At 36.3% G+C, this 24907-nt stretch overlaps 1 protein-coding gene and 2 pseudogenes across 1 annotated transcript; all 3 read left to right on the forward strand.

Annotated features, from left to right (window-relative positions):
• The first annotated feature begins 503 nt into the window (after positions 1–503).
• Positions 504–4073, forward strand: LOC128922978 (uncharacterized). Its single transcript, XM_054235397.1, has 3 exons — positions 504–1395; positions 1629–2612; positions 2686–4073. Exons 1-3 carry the CDS (start codon positions 504–506, stop codon positions 4071–4073), a joined length of 3264 nt encoding a protein of 1087 aa, XP_054091372.1.
• A 7004-nt stretch (positions 4074–11077) lies between these two features.
• Positions 11078–12962, forward strand: LOC128923343 (small subunit ribosomal RNA; annotated as a pseudogene).
• A 1028-nt stretch (positions 12963–13990) lies between these two features.
• LOC128923208 (5.8S ribosomal RNA) lies at positions 13991–14169 on the forward strand (annotated as a pseudogene).
• The last annotated feature ends 10738 nt before the right edge of the window (positions 14170–24907 follow it).

The raw sequence follows: 24907 nt of genomic DNA on the forward strand, positions 1-24907 counted from the left end.
TACTTTTTTTTATTTATATCGAAAATGTTGTTGATCTTATAAAAATGTAATTTTAATTTAATTTTATTAAAAAAATGTAATTGAACAATTAAGATTTTCACAGTTTCCAAAAAATCAATCATTATGAATCTTTATTTTGAAATGTCAATGGAAATATTGGTTGTATGAAAAAAGTATAAGAGACAATGTTTTCATAAAATTTAATTTTTTACTTTTGATTGAAATTTTTTTCCATAAAACTTATATTTTTGTTATAATTTCATAAATTAAAACTAATCATTTCAAAACTGCGGCAAAAATCCTGGCCCTAATTATACTTTTAACATTTTTCATCATTAAATAATTTAATTAATTCTATTTATGTATGTTTTGTACAGTGAGCAATGCCAAGAAAACGCAAAGGGGCTGATTTGAGCCCAAGCAAAGCTCGAAAGTTGCGAAATAGCAGATCCGAAAGAACAGAAGAACAAATCCAGCAACAAAATACTGATGCACGTGTCAGAATGGCGCAATTGCATCAAGAAGAGCCAGAAGATACACGAGCTGAACGCAATGAAGTCAGAAGATTAGAACAACGACAATCACGCCGTTTCACAGTCAATAGACGAAGAACAAATGACCAACAACGACAACAGGTACATCGAGCATTTATATCTGATTCATTCCTGCGTCTAGCATTCCAGTATGAGCCCGATATTGAATATTATGCTCATTCAAAAGTGGTAATTGGTGCTATGGACAAGGAATGTCCGCATTGTCATGCTCTGAAATTCAAAAATGAGCCAGCTGGGATGTGTTGCGCGTCAGGAAAAGTGCAACTACCTGAAATTGAAACACCACCTGAACCATTGAACGGCTTACTTATCGGCACGGATCCAGATTCTAACGTGTTCCTGAAGTCAATTCGAAGATTCAATTCATGCTTTCAAATGACATCGTTCGGAGCAACAGAAATAGTTCGAAATACTAATGCAAATGGTCAACAATTCAATTCTACATTCAAAATCAGAGGCCAAGTTTATCATAAAATGGGCTTACTGCTGCCAATGCCAAACGAACCACACAAATTCTTACAAATCTACTTTATGGGCGGCGAGGATTCCGGAAGCGCACTTGCCAATCGCGTGAATGCACGTTGTGATTATAATAACCTTGATTCACTTTATGCCAGGCGCATCGTCAGCGAGCTAGATGCTCTTTTGAACGAGCACAACGAGTTGTTGAAAATATTCAAATCACATATGCACCAATTACAAAGCGATAATCACGCTATCGTCATTAATCCTGATAAAACACCAGCTGGAGAGCATATTCGTAGATTCAATGCACCCGTTGTTGATGATGTTGCTGGAATCATGGTTGGCGATTGTACAGCTGCACGAGAAATTGTGATTGGTTGAAGAAATAATAATCTTCAGTTAATTGCTGACACACATCGTTCATATGACGCTCTCCAATATCCGCTAATATTCTGGAAGGGACAAGACGGATATTGCATAAACATAAAACAACGAGATACCGTATCAGGTACTTCATTGATTATTAATTTGATCATTAATCATTTAACAAAACAATTAAATTATTGAACGTAATAAATTTAAATTATTTTTTATGAACAAATATTACAGGAGCTGAAACAAACAAGAACGTTAGCTCAAAGGATTATTATGTGTACCGATTAATGATTAGACGTGGCCTGGACAACGTCATTTTACGATGTCGTGAGCTTTGTCAACAATTCATGGTCGACATGTACGCGAAGATTGAGAGCGAACGACTACGATACTTACGATATAATCAACAAAAGCTGCGCGCGGAAGAGTACATTCATTTGCGAGACGCTATCAACAACAACGCCGACGTCGCCGAAATCGGTAACCATGTCATTTTACCATCATCGTACGTAGGCAGTCCACGTCATATGCAAGAATATATACAGGATGCTCTGACTTTCGTGCGCGAATATGGACGACCATGTTTATTTATCACGTTCACATGTAATCCAAAATGGCCAGAGATTACATCTTTGCTACTGCCTGGCCAAAATGCAATACATCGCCATGACATTACAGCACGTGTGTTCAGACAAAAGTTGAAGTCTTTAATAAGTTTCATTACTAAATCACATGTATTTGGTCCCACACGTTGCTGGATGTATTCGGTTGAGTGGCAAAAGCGAGGATTACCTCATGCACACATTTTGGTTTGGTTCATCGACAAAATCCGTCCTGAAGAAATCGATAGCATCATTTCTGCGGAAATTCCAGATCCATCCACTGACCAACTGCTGTTTGATATTGTTACAACAAACATGATTCATGGTCCATGTGGTACTCTTAATAGTTCATCGCCTTGCATGGCTGATGGAAAATGTACTAAAAATTTCCCTAAAGATTTTACCAATGATACGGTCACAAATGTCGACGGATACCCAATATATCGTCGAAGAAATCCTGAAAATGGCGGACAATCATTTATTAAAAATATCATCAACACAGACATTGATATTGACAATCGTTGGGTGGTGCCATATTCGCCTCTGCTGAGCAAGACATATAATGCTCATATTAATGTTGAGTTCTGCAGTTCTGTGAAGAGCATCAAATACATTTGCAAGTATGTCCATAAAGGCAGTGATATGGCTGTGTTTAGAGTTGGAAAATACTAATGTGAATGCTCCTCCAGTGAATAAAAACGATGAAATAACGCTCTACAAAATTGGTCGGTACATCAGCTCCAATGAAGCTGCTTGGCGTATCTTTGGTTTTCCAATTCATGAACGGGATCCAGCAGTTGTTCAGTTAGCCATCCATCTTGAAAACGGTCAGCGTGTATTTTTCACGAACGAGACAGCGATTGATCGTGCAATAAATCCACCTAAAACTACACTCACTGCATTTTTTGAATTGTGTAATCGTGCGGATGATTTTGGTGCCTTTGCACGAACATTACTCTATTCACAAGTACCACGCTATTTCACATGGACTCAAACAAAAACATGGATGCCCCGCAAGCAAGGCTCACCAGTTGCTGCATGTCTCAATTTATTTAAATCAAACGCCTTGGGGCGATTATTTACAGTCAATCCAAGACACACGGAGTGCTTTTATCTTCGACTGTTGTTGGTTAATGTTACTGGCCCATTATCATTTCAAGATATACGTAAAGTGAATGGGCAACAATATCCAACGTATAAAGATGCATGCCTTGCACTCGGCTTGCTGGAAGACGACAACCAGTGGGAATGCATGCTTGCTGAAGCTGCATTGAACTGTACAGCAATACAAATTCGTCTACTATTCGCTATAGTGTTGACTACATGTTTCCCAGCCCGAGCACAGATATTATGGGAAAATCACAAAGATTCAATGACTGATGATATATTGCATCAACATCGTATACGGTGCCACGATCTAACCATAACATTCAGCGACGAAATGTACAATGAAGCATTGATTGCTATTGAGGATCTTTGCATTGTCATTGCCAACTTACCACTTAGTAATTTCGGTATGAATTCGCCAAATCGAACTGCATCTGATTTAATGAATACTGAAATGAATCGTGAACTGCAGTACAGTACTGTAGAAATGGCAGCGATTGTTGCCCGCAATGTCCCACTAATGAATGAGGAACAAAGAACCATTTATGATCGCATTATGCTCGCAGTTTCAGCTGGACAAGGTGAGTTCTTCTTTTTGGATGCACCGGGTGGAACTGGCAAAACATTCGTTATTTCGCTAATTCTTGCTGAAATACGATCAAATAATGGCATCGCATTGGCCGTTGCATCATCGGGCATTGCAGCAACTTTATTGGATGGAGGTAGAACAGCTCATTCAGTATTTAAGCTGCCACTAAATATTCAGAATAACCCTGACGCAGTATGCAACATTAAGAAACAATCGTCCATGGCCACTGTGCTGAAACGGTGTAAAATTATTATTTGGGATGAATGTACTATGGCACACAAACATTCACTTGAGGCGTTGAACAGGACATTGAAAGATATTAAAAACAGTGACAAACTATTTGGCGGAACTCTGTTGGTCCTTTCAGGTGATTTCAGATAAACACTTCCAGTCATTCCACGTTCAACATACGCTGATGAGATCAACGCTTGCTTAAAATCATCTCCATTGTGGCGTAATGTTGAAAAATTACAGCTAAAAATAAATATGCGCGTTCAAATGCTTCAAGATCCATCCGCTGAAACATTTTCAAAACAGCTTTTAGATATCGGTGATGGAAAAGTTGCTATAGATGAAACTGGATACGTAAAATTACCGACCGATTTCTGCACAATCGCTGATTCGCAAGATACTCTCATTGAACAAATATTTCCCGACGTACACACACAGTACATAAATCATGAGTGGCTTGCAGAAAGAGCGATTTTAGCGGCAAAAAATGTAGACGTTGACAATTTAAATCTGAAGATACAAATGTTGTTGCCAGGGAACTTGGTATCATATAAATCTATTGATACAGTTTGCGACGACAGCGAAGCAGTAAATTTTCCCACAGAGTTTTTGAACTCACTGGATTTGCCAGGCATGCCACCACATAATTTACAATTAAAGGTTGGATCTCCAATTATCTTGCTTCGTAATTTGAACCCGCCCCGGCTGTGCAACGGTACGCGATTAGTCATTCAAAAATTAATGAAAAACGTGATCGAAGCCAGGATTTTAAATGGCAAGTTCAGAGGTGAAAATATACTCATACCACGGATTCCTATTATACCTACAGATGTGCCAATTCAATTCAAACGTCTTCAGTTTCCGATTAGATTGGCATTTGCAATGACTATCAACAAATCCCAAGGTCAAACGATGTCTGTTTGTGGATTAGATTTGAGAACACCCTGTTTTTCACACGGACAATTATACGTGGCATGCTCGCGAGTGGGTAAACCATCCAGTTTGTTTGTGTTAGCTAAGGATGGACTAACAAAAAATATTGTTCACGCTATAGCATTAAGAGATTGATATTGTTTAATAGTGTTATTGTCGTAATTGTTTAATTAATGATATATAATTTTAAGGAATAAATTATAATACCTTAAAAATAATGTTTGCCTTTTGTTATTTTTATATTCCCTCATCGTTCACAGCGCTCCATGCTTATTTCACGCATATACCACATTCTTACATACATACAATATACACATTCTAACATACATACATACTTACAATAAGTAAGCTATTTTTTGTCTACACTAGAAATAAATAGGAATAAATTATAATACCTTAAAAATAATGTTTGCCTTTTGTTATTTTTATATTCCCTCATCGTTCACAGCGCTCCATGCTTATTTCACGCATATACCACATTCTTACATACATACAATATACACATTCTAACATACATACATACTTACAATAAGTAAGCTATTTTTTGTCTACACTAGAAATTACTAGGAAATTATTTATATGGCAAAACAACGTTTGCCGGGTCAGCTAGTAATTATTATAAGAATATTTGATCTTCTTTTTTTGGATTACTTTGTGTGGAATCAATTGCGCCCTCTATTTCCCCACGGCCAACCACAAATACGAAACGAAGCACACCGTTATCCACCACCCGAGCTAACATTGGTCCTTCGAGCCGGATAACAGGTAACAAGTTGAATTTTTTGAAGTGAAAAGTGCGTTGATTAGCCTGAATTAGTAACACGCAAGGTTACAGCCAAACATATTTTGGACTTGTGCTCTGCAAGCTATAAGGCAATAAATTAGTAAATTTGTACATAATTAATGTATATACAAAACTAATTGTGCGGTGTGAAGTAGAGACCGAAACTTATTTTTGGCGCTCTACCAACAAAAACTCGCACACTGCTGGTTGTATTGTACTTCGTTTAAGTACAACAATAAATACACCTCGCCTTGCACTCGTCATTTAAGTCACTTTATATATTCTAACAATATCTGTTATTCGACATTTAATTTTCTTGGACGCACAAACAACGTCTGGAGCGTCAACAAATCTCTCTCGGTTTTCGTCTTGCTAATTTGAGTCTAGTCGCTCAACTCTGCCTTTCCATATATTGCTCGAATAGCAATAAAGGCAAGCAGCAATACAGTAGCTGCAGTAACGCTCTTGTTACAAATCTCTCTCGGTCCTTTTGCGTAGTTAAATTGAGTCTAGTCGCTCAAATCTGCCTTTTCATATTGTTCGAATAGCAATATAGGCAAGCAGCAATACCGCAGCTGCAGTTACGCGAGTGATAAGTGAAAAGTAAAACAAAAAAAGAACAAAAAGCACATAGCCCAAACAGCATTGAAGTGAGCGACGCAATCAAAGGCAAAGCAGCGCAGCAGCCATCACAGAAGGCCGGCAGCAAAGGCAGAGCAGCAAAGGCAGGCAGAGCCAAAGGACAGCAACAAAAGGGACATTGCATTAGTGCAGAGATAACCCCATAAGCCAAACTGCAAGTGATAGAATTAAAATAAGTACTTGTGAATTTTATTTGTAATTTGCTTTAAATAAAGAGTGACTAAACACACATCAATCTTTGTTTGTGTATTTATACGAACACTAGGCGTGCAAGTGTATTGGGACGATTACCCAGCAAGCACTTTCCAAACAAATTTGAGCGCAACTCATTGATATCAACGACTTAGCACATATCAATTTTTGTTCGTGTATCTATTGGAAGACTAGACGTGCAAGTGCATTGGTACGATTACCCAGCAAGCACTTTGAAAAATAAATTTTCACGAAACTTGAACTTGGCTTTTATTAAATTTATAATTTTTTATTTCGAAAGATTTGTACGCTTCACAATTAAACAACGCGTTAATTCAGTTTGCAGTTTTCCGTGATTGGTGCTGTAACTCTTAAACTTATTGCAACATATTTGCAATTTTTTTCAAGTTTAAATCAAATTTTAAAGTTTTAGAAACTATTTTGCGCAACATATTTGCAGTTTCGGTTCAATTGTCAAATACAATGGAATCCATCAAGGCCTTTATCAGAGCTGCTGACGCTATACTGGAGTTTGAGGAGTCTTTTGCTCCAACTGCAAACAACCAAAGTGCCTACTCTCTTGAAGTACAACAAGCCGAACTGAAATATCTGTGGACAGAGGTAAAGTCGGAATACAAGTTGTGTTTGCCAAAGGTGGATTCTTCCGATACAAAAACAATTGAGGACATAAAACTTAAATATACCAACAGTTACCACGCATATGTGTGTTGTGCGGCCTTGATGGGCGAACACATGCACAACCTCACGGGGTTCAACCAAAGCCCAAGTTCAAATTCTACAATAATTCAACCTGAACGGTTGCAAAAAACGGCAGAACCCGTGAGGTATTCCCTCAACTTACCGCCATGTGATACAGAAATATTTCATGGTGATGTATTGCAATGGCCCTCATTTAGGGATCTATTTGCCGCGATTTATGGGAACAACTCGAGGTTATCCCCAGTCGAAAAATTATTCCACCTTAATCAAAAAACCCGAGGTGAGGCGAAAGCTATCGTTTCGAAAGCGCCTCTGACGAATGATGGATTCGCATTGGCTTGGAATAATTTGTTGTGTAGACATGAAAACAAGCGAGTTCTTGTCAATACACAATTAAATTTATTATTCAAGCTTCCGCACATTTCAACTGAATCTGAGGCCGAACTCAGAAATTTACAGCGGGAGATAAATAGCTGCATTTCAGCTTTACAAATACATGCCATCAATATAGATAGCTGGGATGCCTTATTTACGTAATTGTGTTCTATCCGATTGCCTGACTATACACTGTCGCTTTGGGAACAATCTCTGGATTCGGATTCAGAGATCCCAAAATGGGTTGAGTTAGACAAATTTCTAACCAAACGGTTTAAAACGCTAGAGAGAGTATCAAACCTCAAAGGCGAGTCCATTACTCAACCCAAGGTTAAGTCGGCTGATGGTGAAGGTCGGACACCAACCTTGCAATCAAGGACAGGGTCCAAACCCATAAATTCCCATCACGTCAAGACAAACAGTCTTAAATGTAAACTTTGCTTATCTCAATCGCACATTTTGAAAACCTGTCAAAGATTTATAGAGATGCAGCCTAACGCAAGGTTAAATGCGGTCAGAAAACTTCACGTCTGCCTAAACTGTTTATCGGACACACATGAAGTCAAAGATTGTAAAAGCATGTTCAACTGTGCCAAATGCAAACAGAGACATCACACTATGATTCACCGGGATCAGAGTGAGGAAATAGCTCAGTCACCCGCTAGCACAGACCCTACTGAGATTTCCACTAAATCTCATATGGCCTCCATTAAGGCCAATGTATCAAATGTGCCGACAAGTCGAAGCATGCTCTTAGGTACAGCTATGGTGACTATATGTCACAACGAGAACACCTTCACTGTCAGAGCCCTGATCGATTCGGGATCTGAAGGAACCTTCATTACCAGCAGTCTGCAAAAACGCTTAAATCTGACAAGCAGGAAGGTCAGCGCACGAGTTTCGGGATTGAATAATACCGTGTCGGGACGAGTTCAAACGGTATGCCCAATCACGATTGGCTCGCCCCGTAACAAAGGTTTAAAATTAGAAGCGGAAGCGTTGGTACTACCAAAACTGACTGGACTGCTTCCTTCCAGATCAATCAACCCTTCAATTGTTAAAAGGTTACCCAATATCCCCTTAGCGGATAATAATTTCCATACGAGTCAAAAGGTTGACTTGTTGATCGGAGGGGATATCTACCCGAAAATCATATTAAACGGGGTAAAATCAAAGATCTTCGGTTCCCTCATTAACGAACGTACAGTGTTTGGCTGGTAACAGGTTCTGTTCACTCCGAAGAAACGAAGAATAAACCGACTTACGTCACATATTTCAACGAGGTATCTTTAGATAATCAGCTTTCCAAATTCCGTGAACTAGAAGAAATACCTAAAAAACCATTTCTCACTGTAGAAGAACAATATTGTGACAGGTTATATTCAAAAACAACCATTAGAAACAGCGAAGCGCGTTACATTGTTTCACTCCCATTCAAAGTTGTTCCAGCAGAAAGTACTTTTGGAGCATCTCGTCATATTGCACTGAAACAGAAACGAAAGAAATATAAACATTCCCAACAGAACGTCCAAGTAAACGACCTAGTGGTAGTTCGTGATAAAAATGTACCTCCAAATGAATGGAGAATGGGCAGGAACACCAAAATATATCCAGGAATGGACCAACGAGTTCGAGTTGTGGACATCAAAACTCAACGCGGCTTAATTTGTAGGCCTATCACAAGAAAAGTCTTTTTACCCAATCAATGTTAACTTATTCTATACATTCACACCTTAATAATTTTCTTTTCATTCAAGAAATTATCAAAATGACGACCATCAATTGCCCGTTATGTATAGACAATCACCTTCTTCGCTGGTGCCCAAAATTTCGCCAGATGTCCCCAGAAAATAGGCTGAGGACAGCCTTAATACACCGCTATTGCAGCAACTGCCTTGCCTCGAACCACTCAAAGGATGAGTGCGACAGCGTAATACGCTGTAAACATTGCGGCAGCCCTCACCATATAATGCTCCATGGCATTAGTTCAGATGCTGAAGAACTAGACGATGCCTCTCCCGCATACCACACGCTCAGGATCGAGCCAGACTCGATTCGTCTCGCCGACTTCGGCGTGCTGGTAACTTCTATTCGGACTGGCGGCATGGTAACGATCGACTGAGACTCGATTCGTCTCAGCGACATTACCCGGACCCAGCGGAACGCAATGCGTCCCGCCGGCCACCCCGTCCAGAGAAAAGGTGTGGACGAGGTGCTCGACGTCAAGCAGACGCACGTCGTATCATCAAGGATAGGCACGCAACATACCTTGGCAGCAAAAATTAGCTCTTTCACCGACCGCCTTAATCAAGATACGCACTGCAACCAGGTTCATCACAGTGCGTGCCATGATTAACCCGGTCAGTCCATCCACTATCATTCTCGCCTCCACGATTTCACGATTGCGACTCCGCACACAAACCCGTGGAGACAGCCGAGTGTGCGATCTTTTATTTCGGGACAACCATTGTGGACAGTCAGAAATCTCCGTAACTGCCCAAATACAGCGTTACCAATTACCACCGACGCCAGTAAGGTCTCTGGAAGACCAAACCCTTCAACACTTCCAGAACCTAAGGCTCGCAGACAATGACTTCTACAAGTCAGCGCCAGTCGAAGTAATTTTGGGAGCGGACATCTACTCCCGGCTCATACTGCCAGGGCTACAACCAGCGACAGTGGGACAACTCGTCGCCCAAAATACGACGCTGGGATATGTAATATCCGGCGTCGTATAATATCGGCCCTATAAAATGTACAGGCTACCTACGCCTCTGGCATTTACCATCTACCCAGGATCGAGTTAGACTCGAGTCGTCTCACCGACCTCGGAATGTGGTAATTTCTATGCAGTTTGGTGGCATGGCAATGACCGTCTAAGACTCCATTTATCTCAGCGGCATTTCCCGGACCGAACCAGACTCGATTCGTCTCGTCGGCCACCCCATTTGCAAGAAATGCACCGCTTGCCAGAGAAAGTACACGAGCCAGTCGCATGTTAGTTTTAAGTAATAATTAATTAATTGTAAACTGCATTTGCAGTAATACTGCAAGGCGGGCGGAATGCTGACGCCGCCCCCGCCTAATTTCATTGCCACGTCTGTGTCGGAAGAGAGATCACTACTTCGAAGCTTTTTCGAAGTCTAATTCGAACGCAACTAAATATTTGAAGTTGCGCTCTTGCTTTTGCTTCTTCTTACTTCTCGCTTCCTTTGCGACATCTCAACCGATCCAGACGTGGTAAGTGTAATTCCAATTAATTTAATAAAATTATAATTATTATAAGAATATTTGATCTTCTTTTTTTGGATTACTTTGTGTGGAATCAATTGCGCCCTCTATTTCCCCACGGCCAACCACAAATACGAAACGAAGCACACCGTACTCCACCACCTGAGCTAACCTTTGCATTGTTTATATGTCGTGTACTTAATTTTCAAATATTGAAAATATCATTATAAAAATTTATATAGTATAAAAAATATTATATAAATGAATAAAAAATAGTATTCTGGTTGATCCTGCCAGTAGTTATATGCTTGTCTCAAAGATTAAGCCATGCATGTCTAAGTACAAACAAATTAAAAGTGAAACCGCAAAAGGCTCATTATATCAGTTATGGTTCCATAGATCGTTAACAGTTACTTGGATAACTGTGGTAATTCAAGAGTTAATACATGCAAAATAAACACGGACCTTTTGGAACGTGTGCTTTTATTAGGCTAAAACCAAGCGATCGTAAGATCGTTATATTGGTTGAACTCTAGATAACTTGCAGATCGTATGGTCTCGTACCGACGACAGATCTTTCAAATGTCTGCCCTATCAACTTTTGATGGTAGTATCTAGGACTACCATGGTTGCAACGGGTAACGGGGAATCAGGGTTCGATTCCGGAGAGGGAGCCTGAGAAACGGCTACCACATCTAAGGAAGGCAGCAGGCGCGTAAATTACCCACTCCCAGTTCGGGGAGGTAGTGACGAAAAATAACAATACAGGACTCATATCCGAGGCCCTGTAATTGGAATGAGTACACTTTAAATCCTTTAACAAGGACCTATTGGAGGGCAAGTCTGGTGCCAGCAGCCGCGGTAATTCCAGCTCCAATAGCGTATATTAAAGTTGTTCTTATATGTAATTAATACAATGTATTTTTTATATATTCCTCCTATTTAAACCTGCTTCAGTGCTCTTCATCGAGTGTTGTTGTGGGCCGGTGCAATTAAATTGAACAAATTAGAATGCTTAAAGCAGGCTCCAAATGCCTGAATATTTTGTGCATGGAATAATGAAATAAGACCTCTGTTCTACTTTCATTGGTTTTTAGATCAAGAGGTAATAATTAATAGAAGCAGTTTGGGGGCATTAGTATTACGACGCGAGAGGTGAAATTCTAGGACCGTCGTAAGACTAACTTAAGCGAAAGCATTTGCCAAAGATGTTTTCATTAATCAAGAACGAAAGTTAGAGGTTCGAAGGCGATCAGATACCGCCCTAGTTCTAACCATAAAAGATGCCAACTAGCAATTGGGTGTAGCTACTACTATGGCTCTCTCAGTCGCTTCCCGGGAAACCAAAGCTTTTGGGCTCCGGGGGAAGTATGGTTGCAAAGCTGAAACTTAAAGGAATTGACGGAAGGGCACCACCAGGAGTGGAGCCTGTGGCTTAATTTGACTCAACACGGGAAAACTTACCAGGTCCGAACATAAGCGTGTAAGACAGATTGATAGCTCTTTCTCGAATCTATGGGTGGTGGTGCATGGCCGTTCTTAGTTCGTGGAGTGATTTGTCTGGTTAATTCCGATAACGAACGAGACTCAAATATATTAAATAGATGCTTTCAGGATTATGGTGTTGAAGCTTATATAGCCTTCATTCATGAGTTCATCTTGAATGTGCAAGTGTTTGAATGTGTTTATATAAGTGGAGCCGTACCTGTTGGTTTGTCCCATTATAAGGACACTAGCTTCTTAAATGGACAAATTGCGTCTAGCAGTAACGAGATTGAGCAATAACAGGTCTGTGATGCCCTTAGATGTCCTGGGCTGCACGCGCGCTACAATGAAAGTATCAACGTGTATTTCCTAGACCGAGAGGTCCGGGTAAACCGCTGAACCACTTTCATGCTTGGGATTGTGAACTGAAACTGTTCACATGAACTTGGAATTCCCAGTAAGTGTGAGTCATTAACTCGCATTGATTACGTCCCTGCCCTTTGTACACACCGCCCGTCGCTACTACCGATTGAATTATTTAGTGAGGTCTCCGGACGTGATCACTGTGACGCCTTGTGTTTCACGGTTGTTTCGCAAAAGTTGACCGAACTTGATTATTTAGAGGAAGTAAAAGTCGTAACAAGGTTTCCGTAGGTGAACCTGCGAAAGGATCATTATTGTGTTCCTATCCGTAAATATTATAAAAAAACAAACAAACAAAAAAAGAATAAAAAAGAAAAATTATTTTCTTTTTTTTCTTTTCATTCATTTATTTGAATGTTTTTCTTTTTTTTCTTTTTTTTTACTCCTTGTATTGTAGTATAATGAAAATTATATCGCATACATTGTATTTGAACGCAACAAACCTTTAAACATATATAGTTGTACTTATCTTAATATATAAAAATCACGTGTCACATTGTTTGTTTTCGATGGACTCCTAAACTACTGAACCGATTTTAATGAAATTTTTAACACTTTGTGCAGTTTGGTCCAACTTGAAAGATAGGATAGTTTATACCTCTCCTTATAGTCGCATTATTTATTTATTGCAAATTATTTGTTTATTATTAGCAAAGAGCTATCCACCAGTTGGTGGCGCTAAGTACGCTATGTAACAGTAGATGGCGCTATATTTCTTTTTAAATGTTCATGGATTTAGGCTGTCATAACAAAAGCTGCCACTTGCTAAAAACATTAAATGAAAATGCGTTGTTTGAAGTTTATATTATTTGTGGTAAAGTTATATGAATCTATGACTTCCAATATTCTAAATTTAAGAAAAAATCACATACAATCCGTGAAATAAATAAAGTTATGTACATATGTATGGTCACACAAATAAGCAATGAACAGAGTTCAAAAAGCGTTTTAACTATTTCAAATAAAAATTGGGCGGGGCGAAGTTCGCCGGGTCAGCTAGTTATTTATAAAAATAATATAAATGATAAGTTAATTTGTTCTCATTAACGTGTAATTCCTTAAAAATTTATAGAAATTAAATAAAATGTAATAAAAAAGGAATTACTGTTTTTGTTGGACTAAGACATGCGCAACTTGTAATTGTTTGGGTTGAAAATTACAATTTATTGAAAGATGTTTTAAAATAATTTATATAATATACGAAAACGAAATGTAATATAATTGTTATTCTTTCTATAAATTAAAAACTCTTGATGTTAAATTAAAATAAACAAAAAATTATCACTCTAAGCGGTGGATCACTCGGCTCATGGGTCGATGAAGAACGCAACTAACTGTGCGTCATCGTGCGAACTGCAGGACACATGAACATCGACATTTTGAACGCATATTGCAGTCCATGCTGTTATGTACTTTAATTAATTTTAAAGTGCTGCTTGGACTACATATGGTTGAGGGTTGTAAGACTATGCTAAATTAGTTGCTTATTCTTTTAGTCAATTAAAAGAATTTAAGCACATGGTATATTACTGGATTGTATTTTTCAATCCATAATATTAATAGCATAAAAAGAAATATAGAAAATATATTCTTGAACACCTCATATTTGAACGAAATTTTATAATAAATAAGAATCTTAGTATTCCCAAAAACAATAAAATTTCAATATTATTTCAAATAATATATACATTTAGAGGAACGTCTAGCATAAAATATTATTTTATTCTAGGATTGCCTTAAATGTAAAAAAGCAAGAAAATAATATTGTTGTTATAATGAAGTAGTACGGGATGAAAAGATTGAATATTTCTTATTAAGAAAATTATTGGTGTTAAGAAATAATTATGTATGTTTCTTTAAAATAGCAAAAAGCTAAAATATAAAATAAATATAAATATTTTTATACAACCTCAACTCATATGGGACTACCCCCCGAATTGAAGCATATTAATGAGGGGAGAAAAAGAAACTAACAAGGATTTTCTTAGTAGCGGCGAGCGAAAAGAAAATAGTTCAGCACTAAGTCACTTTGTCTATATGGCAAATGTGAGATGCAGTGTATGGAATATCTTAATATCTAGTAAATGCCCCAAACTGCTTCTTATAATCATTACCTCTTGATCTAAAAACCAATGAAAGTAGAACTGAGGTCTTATTTCATTATTCCATGCACAAAATATTCAGCCATTTGGAGCCTGCTTTAAGCACTCTAATTTGTTCAAAGTAATTGTACCGGCCCACAACAACACTCGATGAAGAGCACTGAAGCAGGTTTAAATAGGAGGAATATATAAAAAATACATTGTATTAATTACATATAAGAACTCCACCGGTAATACGCTTGCATACATAAGGTAATGTACATACCACAATTATAGCTGTACTACCCGTATGAAGCACAAATTCAACTACGAACGTTTAACCGCAACAACTTTAATATACGCTATTGGAGCTGGAATTACCGCGGCTGCTGGCACCAGACTTGTCCTCCAATAGGTCCTTGTTAAAGGATTTAAAGTGTACTCATTCCAATTACAGGGCCTCGGATATGAGTCCTGTATTGTTATTTTTCGTCACTACCTCCCCGAACTGGGAGTGGGTAATTTACGCGCCTGCTGCCTTCCTTAGATGTGGTAGCCGTTTCTCAGGCTCCCTCTCCGGAATCGAACCCTGATTCCCCGTTACCCGTTGCAACCATGGTAGTCCTAGATACTACCATCAAAAGTTGATAGGGCAGACATTTGAAAGATCTGTGGTCGGTACGAGACCATACGATCTGCAAGTTATCTAGAGTTCAACCAATATAACGATCTTACGATCGCTTGGTTTTAGCCTAATAAAAGCACACGTTCCAAAAGGTCCGTGTTTATTTTGCATGTATTAACTCTTGAATTACCACAGTTATCCAAGTAACTGTTAACGATCTATGGAACCATAACTGATATAATGAGCCTTTTGCGGTTTCACTTTTAATTTGTTTGTACTTAGACATGCATGGCTTAATCTTTGAGACAAGCATATAACTACTGTCAGGATCAACCAGAATAATATTTTTTATTCATTTATATAATATTTTTTATACTATATAAATTTTTATAATGATATTTTCAATATTTGAAAATTAAGTATACGACATATACAAAATGCAAAGAAGAACGAAATCGCGACAATAAATAATTATGAAATTTCTTTTACTACGATTGATTAAAAAATTCACTTCATTTCATTTAATTTCATATTATTGTATTATTTATTGCGGTCTTATTCGGACTTTGAGATTGTATCTTATCGTGAGAAAGAATTTTCGTTCTCTATACATATATAATATAATTATTAATGTAAGGACGATGTTTCTTCTTGTATTTGTTAAACTTTCAAATAATATCATTTTTTATACATTTTACTTTATTTCAATGCATATAGTGTATATATCTTTTTTTAAGAGTATATACGTTTTTCTTTTGATTTGAAAGCTGCCATTCATCTCCAATAGCGCTAACGAGTCGCTTGGGTCTATTCAAACGTCATCTTCTGAAATTATTAAAATCATAAAAGAGCTGAATCCAAAAAAGTCGGCAGGGCACGATAAAATTACTCAAAAAATGCTAATTGAGTTACCAAATATTGCTTTAACAGTGCTTTCCTTGCTCTTTAACGCTATTTTCAGTTTCGGGTACTATCCAAGTTCATGGAAAAAGTCGCAGATCATCATGATAGAGAAACCAGGTAAAGACTTGACACAGCCGTCTTCATACAGACCAATCAGTCTTCTACCCTGTCTTTCTAAAATATTTGAAAAAGTGTTACTATCAAATATGTCTCCTTTCCTCCATGAAAATAATGTAATACCAACGCACCAATTCGGGTTTCGTGCAAAACATGGCACTGTAGAACAAGTAAATAGAATTACTAACGAAATCAGAAGGGCGTTCGAGTATAGAGAGCACTGTTCTGCTATATTTCTAGATGTGGCTCAGGCGTTCGATAAAGTGTGGCATGATGGGCTTTTATACAAGATTAAAAAAAGCTTACCACTCGAAATGCATAAAACCTTGGAGTCTTATTTAAAAAATAGAAAGTTTACTGTCAAAGTAGGAGACTTCATATCTGAAGAACGACCAATAAGAGCTGGTGTACCGCAGGGCAGTGTTTTAGGGCCAACTCTATACATAATATATACAGCAGACCTTCCAACAGCAAGTAATATTTTGGCATCAACTTTTGCGGATGACACAGCTTTAGTGAGCCGAAACAAATGCCCAATTATAGCATCAAAAGTATTAGGAGGGCATTTGATTTTTGTCGAAGAATGGCTAGCAAACTGGCGTATAAATGTAAATGAACAGAAGTGCAAGCATGTTACATTTTCTCTAAGACCAAAAACGTGCCCGGCAGTTAAAATGAACAATATTTTATTACCCCAAGCGACTGAAGTAACATATCTTGGTATTCACTTGGATAGAAGGCTCACGTGGAGAAAACACATATCGAGCAAAATAACCTGCATGAAGATAAGAGCAGCACATTTAAATTGGCTTTTAAATAAAAATTCAAAACTTAGCCTAGACAACAAAGTTCTGTTATATAACGCGGTCATAAAGCCGATTTGGATGTACGGCATTCAACTGTGGGGTACGACCTGTGCAACCAATATCGATATAATTCAGAGATTCCAATCAAAAATGCTTAGAACAATCACGTGCTCACCATGGTATATGCGTGATGAAAATATCCATAAAGATCTTGGTATTCTCATGGTAAAGAAAGAAGTAGAGAACAGCAGAAATAAATATTTATCCAAACTCCGAGATCACCCAAACCCATTGGCTAATGCTTTATTACATTCTTGTAATCAATCACGTCTAAAAAGAAGAGATATGCCAGCACACTGAGGAGCAACGTTTCACCAAAACAACTCAATCAATTGGTTGAGCTTGTCTAGTTTTAATTAGAATTAAGATTTTATAACTTATTGTTAGGCTCCAAAGAGCAGATTCAATAAATAAAGACATATATGAAAAAAAAAGAAATTAATAATTTCAAATTCAATTATTTTTCATTTTATTTCATATATGATATGAAAGTATTCGAGCGTAATAATATAAATATTTAACTTTATTGAATTTTATTCTTTACCCACATATATTTTATGTGAATAGAAGAACAAAGCCCAAAAAAAGTTAAATTAAAAAAAAAAACGACTACATTATGTTAGGTATAGAAGAATAATCTCAATTAATAACATTTCATTATTAACAAAATTATTTCTATTTAAACCAACTGTAGCAAACCAGGAATAAATTTTTTTGCTCTCATTTATATATTACACTTAAATACTTTTATATTTATATGAAAATAATTTTCATATAAGTACTAAGTATGCAATTTCATACAAGTATTAAAATTTTCATACAAGTACTAATATCAAAGTTTCATACAACACTAGCTGACCCGGCGAACTTCGCCCCGCCCAATTTTTATTTGAAATAGTTAAAACGCTTTTTGAACTCTGTTCAAGGCCATTTATTTGTATGGAATGTTAATATATTTAGGGAATAACGTCTCTAATCAATTTAAATATTTTTGGCGAAGTTCGTTCTTTGTTTTGTTGTGTAGCGTGTAAACAAATAAAGAAGATGGCTCTCCAACACGCTAACATGACACATACATACCTATGTACGTGCATATGAAACTGTAAAATTTTGAACTTAAACGATAAATCGGTTTGAATCATTCGAATTCTCAGAATGAAAATTTCCTCAATTTTAGATTTGCTGTGTTGTAGTAAACTATTCACTACAGTGAAATTATTATTTATGAATAAAGACGGAAACCTTAGTATATATCTGGTATAAAAATCCACGGGATTGAGATTTGAACTTGAGGTCAAAATTTTTAAAATTATTGATGAAAATTTTCGTAGAGTTGATATAAGCACAAATTTTCATAAAATAGTTCATTTTTGATTTTATATTCAAGTTTTTAACAAATAAGTTAATTACAAAATTGTTAGTTGATAACATGTAACATTTAATTTTATAATCTTAGGATAGATAATTCTTAATTTTTAATAGTAGTATTTATTTTTTTGAATTATAAACATTTTAATTTAACTTAGCACTAATTGGTGCACAATATTTTTGGTTAACCTGTCTCGAGCTAACACAAATAGATTTGATGGTTTTCCTACACGTGAGCATGTACCATATAATTGCCCATGGGAAAAACATGGATTATCCAAATCTAACCCACAAATGGACATTTATCTATAATTTTACTCCATACTTATGTTGTGCTTTGTACTTAGGTTATGCTTAAGCACTGAAAATGGGTGGCTTAAGCAATGCTTAAATAACAGCTGATTTTTGTTTTGAATTTGCTTTGAATTTTCAGCGACATCTTTCGTAGCGTAGGGCAAGTGTCCGTTCGTTTGCACTCAATAACAGCTTATACTTTTCCTTCAGTTCCCATAGGTGCTCCGACTCGCTAGTGTTGAAATTTGGGGTTCTTTTGTTGTTTTCATCAATTTTTGATATAATTTTCCTCACAAATTTATGTATTGTCTGTTATAATTTAAATATTTCAAACATGATTTTTTCTTAAATTTAGAATATTGGAAGTCATAGATTCGTATAATTTTACCACAAATAATATAAACTTCAAACAACGCATTTTCATTTAATGTTTTTAGCAAGTGGCAGCTTTTGTTATGACAGCCCAAATCCATAAATATTTAGAAAGAAATGTAGCGCTATCTACTGTAACATAGCGCACTTAGCGCCACCAACTGGTGGATAGCTCTTTGCTAATAATAAACAAATAATTTGCAATAAATAAATAATGCGACTATAAGGAGAGTTATAAACTATCCTATCTTTCAAGTTGGACCAAACTGCACACAGTGTTAAAAATTTTATTAAAATCGGTTCAGTAGCTTAGGAGTCCATCGAAAACAAACAACGGGACACGTGATTTTTATATATTAAGATATATGTTTTCTGCCACGTACACCTCACCAACCCGAAATCGTATGGAAAAAATCTTTTTAACCATATATAAGTTTTAAATTCATATATTCACAAGTAATTTATATCATTTTCTACGAGCATTATGCTTATAAGAAATATTACAACATCAAAAATAGCTTAACATTTATTTTTTTTTTAATTTTTTGTACTTATATGAAAATTATTTAGTTGTATGAATTCATACACTTAGTACTTGTTTGAATTCATAAACTTAGTATCTATACGAAAATTATGTAGTATTTATATGAAAAATAATTAGTATTTATATGAAAATTAATTAGTACTTATATGAAAATTATTTACTTGTATGAATTCATAAACTTAGTATCTATATGAAAATTATTTAGTATTTATATGAAAATTATTTAGTATTTATATGAAAATTAATTAGTACTTATATGAAAATTATTTACTTGAATGAATTCATAAACTTAGTATCTATATGAAAATTATTTAGTATTTATATGAAAATTTTTTACTTGTATGAATTCATAAACTTAGTACCTATATGAAAATTATTTAGTATTTAACGGGTGATTTTTTTGAGGTTAGGATTTTCATGCATTAGTATTTGACAGATCACGTGGGATTTCAGACATGGTGTCAAAGAGAAAGATGCTCAGTATGCTTTGACATTTCATCATGAATAGACTTACTAACGAGCAACGCTTGCAAATCATTGAATTTTATTACCAAAATCAGTGTTCGGTTCGAAATGTGTTTATCGACAAATTTTGTTCAGCGATGAGGCTCATTTCTGGTTGAATGGCTACGTAAATAAGCAAAATTGCCGCATTTGGGGTGAAGAGCAACCAGAAGCCGTTCAAGAACTGCCCATGCATCCCGAAAAATGCACTGTTTGGTGTGGTTTGTACGCTGGTGGAATCATTGGACCGTATTTTTTCAAAGATGCTGTTGGACGCAACGTTACGGTGAATGGCGATCGCTATCGTTCGATGCTAACAAACTTTTTGTTGCCAAAAATGGAAGAACTGAACTTGGTTGACATGTGGTTTCAACAAGATGGCGCTACATGCCACACAGCTCGCGATTCTATGGCCATTTTGAGGGAAAACTTCGGAGAACAATTCATCTCAAGAAATGGACCCGTAAGTTGGCCACCAAGATCATGCGATTTAACGCCTTTAGACTATTTTTTGTGGGGCTACGTCAAGTCTAAAGTCTACAGAAATAAGCCAGCAACTATTCCAGCTTTGGAAGACAACATTTCCGAAGAAATTCGGGCTATTCCGGCCGAAATGCTCGAAAAAGTTGCCCAAAATTGGACTTTCCGAATGGACCACCTAAGACGCAGCCGCGGTCAACATTTAAATGAAATTATCTTCAAAAAGTAAATGTCATGAACCAATCTAACGTTTCAAATAAAGAACCGATGAGATTTTGCAAATTTTATGCGTTTTTTTTTTTAAAAAGTTATCAAGCTCTTAAAAAATCACCCTTTATATGAAAATTATTTACTTGCATGAATTCATACAATTAGTATTTATATGAAATTTTTTTACTTGTATGAATTCATAAACTTAGTATCTATATGAAAATTTTTTACTTGTATGAATTCATAAACTTAGTACCTATATGAAAATTATTTAGTATTTATATGAAAATTATTTACTTGCATGAATTCATACAATTAGTATTTATATGAAAATTTTTTACTTGTATGAATTCATAAACTTAGTACCAATATGAAAATTATTTCTTAAATTTAGAATATTGGAAGTCATAGATTCGTATAATTTTACCACAAATAATATAAACTTCAAACAACGCATTTTCATTTAATGTTTTTAGCAAGTGGCAGCTTTTGTTATGACAGCCCAAATCCATAAATATTTAGAAAGAAATGTAGCGCTATCTACTGTAACATAGCGCACTTAGCGCCACCAACTGGTGGATAGCTCTTTGCTAATAATAAACAAATAATTTGCAATAAATAAATAATGCGACTATAAGGAGAGTTATAAACTATCCTATCTTTCAAGTTGGACCAAACTGCACACAGTGTTAAAAATTTTATTAAAATCGGTTCAGTAGCTTAGGAGTCCATCGAAAACAAACAACGGGACACGTGATTTTTATATATTAAGATATATGTTTTCTGCCACGTACACCTCACCAACCCGAAATCGTATGGAAAAAATCTTTTTAACCATATATAAGTTTTAAATTCATATATTCACAAGTAATTTATATCATTTTCTACGAGCATTATGCTTATAAGAAATATTACAACATCAAAAATAGCTTAACATTTATTTTTTTTTTAATTTTTTGTACTTATATGAAAATTATTTAGTTGTATGAATTCATACACTTAGTACTTGTTTGAATTCATAAACTTAGTATCTATACGAAAATTATGTAGTATTTATATGAAAAATAATTAGTATTTATATGAAAATTAATTAGTACTTATATGAAAATTATTTACTTGTATGAATTCATAAACTTAGTATCTATATGAAAATTATTTAGTATTTATATGAAAATTATTTAGTATTTATATGAAAATTAATTAGTACTTATATGAAAATTATTTACTTGAATGAATTCATAAACTTAGTATCTATATGAAAATTATTTAGTATTTATATGAAAATTTTTTACTTGTATGAATTCATAAACTTAGTACCTATATGAAAATTATTTAGTATTTAACGGGTGATTTTTTTGAGGTTAGGATTTTCATGCATTAGTATTTGACAGATCACGTGGGATTTCAGACATGGTGTCAAAGAGAAAGATGCTCAGTATGCTTTGACATTTCATCATGAATAGACTTACTAACGAGCAACGCTTGCAAATCATTGAATTTTATTACCAAAATCAGTGTTCGGTTCGAAATGTGTTTATCGACAAATTTTGTTCAGCGATGAGGCTCATTTCTGGTTGAATGGCTACGTAAATAAGCAAAATTGCCGCATTTGGGGTGAAGAGCAACCAGAAGCCGTTCAAGAACTGCCCATGCATCCCGAAAAATGCACTGTTTGGTGTGGTTTGTACGCTGGTGGAATCATTGGACCGTATTTTTTCAAAGATGCTGTTGGACGCAACGTTACGGTGAATGGCGATCGCTATCGTTCGATGCTAACAAACTTTTTGTTGCCAAAAATGGAAGAACTGAACTTGGTTGACATGTGGTTTCAACAAGATGGCGCTACATGCCACACAGCTCGCGATTCTATGGCCATTTTGAGGGAAAACTTCGGAGAACAATTCATCTCAAGAAATGGACCCGTAAGTTGGCCACCAAGATCATGCGATTTAACGCCTTTAGACTATTTTTTGTGGGGCTACGTCAAGTCTAAAGTCTACAGAAATAAGCCAGCAACTATTCCAGCTTTGGAAGACAACATTTCCGAAGAAATTCGGGCTATTCCGGCCGAAATGCTCGAAAAAGTTGCCCAAAATTGGACTTTCCGAATGGACCACCTAAGACGCAGCCGCGGTCAACATTTAAATGAAATTATCTTCAAAAAGTAAATGTCATGAACCAATCTAACGTTTCAAATAAAGAACCGATGAGATTTTGCAAATTTTATGCGTTTTTTTTTTTAAAAAGTTATCAAGCTCTTAAAAAATCACCCTTTATATGAAAATTATTTACTTGCATGAATTCATACAATTAGTATTTATATGAAATTTTTTTACTTGTATGAATTCATAAACTTAGTATCTATATGAAAATTTTTTACTTGTATGAATTCATAAACTTAGTACCTATATGAAAATTATTTAGTATTTATATGAAAATTATTTACTTGCATGAATTCATACAATTAGTATTTATATGAAAATTTTTTACTTGTATGAATTCATAAACTTAGTACCAATATGAAAATTATTTAGTATTTATACGAAAATTATTTACTTGCATGAATTCATACAATTAGTATTTATATGAAAATTTTTTTACTTGTATGAATTCATAAACTTAGTACCTATAAGAAAATTATTTAGTATCTATATGAAAATTATTCAGTATTTCTATGAAAATTATTTACTTGTATGAATTCATACAATTAGTATTTATATGAAAATTAATTAGTACTTATATGCAAATATATCACCATGTGGTGTCGGCTCTTCACAGATGGGGACATCTAAAGCCAATATTAACGTGAGTACCTGCCGACGACGGCCTTACCTCACGGTGCTCAAAAGCACAGCGGATCAAATCAATGCGATGATCAGCGCCCCGAAAATGCAATGCATTATTCAGTACCAATTGGCGTGTGGAATGGACACACTAACCAGCTTGGTGGGGTTCGAGGCCTATCTAAAACCTCTGCCGTACTTTGGGTCCGGCACCCGGTTGCAATGCAACTCCACATTGAGTGACAAATATCACTCTCCCCGCATTCGGGTATTAAACCACAACCACCACGATAGTCCCCGAGGGGCCAGTCCACACGAGTAGGTTGGAGCGAACTCCAAGGACTCCTACTCCCCGTGGTACCAGAATTAAGTCTCCGGTCAGACCTCGCAGCCAAAAAACTACTACCAGTTGAGCTTCCATACTGCTCTGGACTGGTGACCAGGGGTTGGACCCCATTCTCTCATCCAATACACACACAATACACACACCATTCACACAAAAAAACTATACTTAGTTTCCAGCTAATTGTCTTCGCCGCTTAAACACCTCACGCGCAAACACACCAAATAATTCTAATCGTTCGGCATCCGAACTAGTGGAGATCACACCACTAACATCTACATTGGGCATTTAGCAATATCATGCACCCAATCCTCAACACGCGCCCCACACATACACTCTGGACTATCTGCAAGGTGCCTCTTATGCAAGAATGCATTAAGCGGCCCATGCCCCGTAAGCAGGAAACCCAGACTTAGACAGAATCTGAAGTCTGGGTTTCCTTCAACATACCTAACGTCCCGGATGTACTCATAAGTCACCTGACCATTAAGACTACTGTCCCAACGGTCTTGCCACCTACACCTGACCCTATCATCTAGAAGCCTCTTGCTCCCTAGATATCCCTCTCTCTACATATCATCATCGGAAATCAAATCATTCCGCAGCAATGACACACTCAGACCCCTTCTTAACCTGAATGATACAGCACGCTGTATGACAACCAGGTCAAGAGGGGGCGCACCTAGTAACACCTGCAACGCATCCGTAG

Source organism: Zeugodacus cucurbitae, chromosome X (genome assembly GCF_028554725.1).
Source record: "Zeugodacus cucurbitae isolate PBARC_wt_2022May chromosome X, idZeuCucr1.2, whole genome shotgun sequence".
NCBI lineage: Eukaryota > Metazoa > Arthropoda > Insecta > Diptera > Tephritidae > Zeugodacus > Zeugodacus cucurbitae.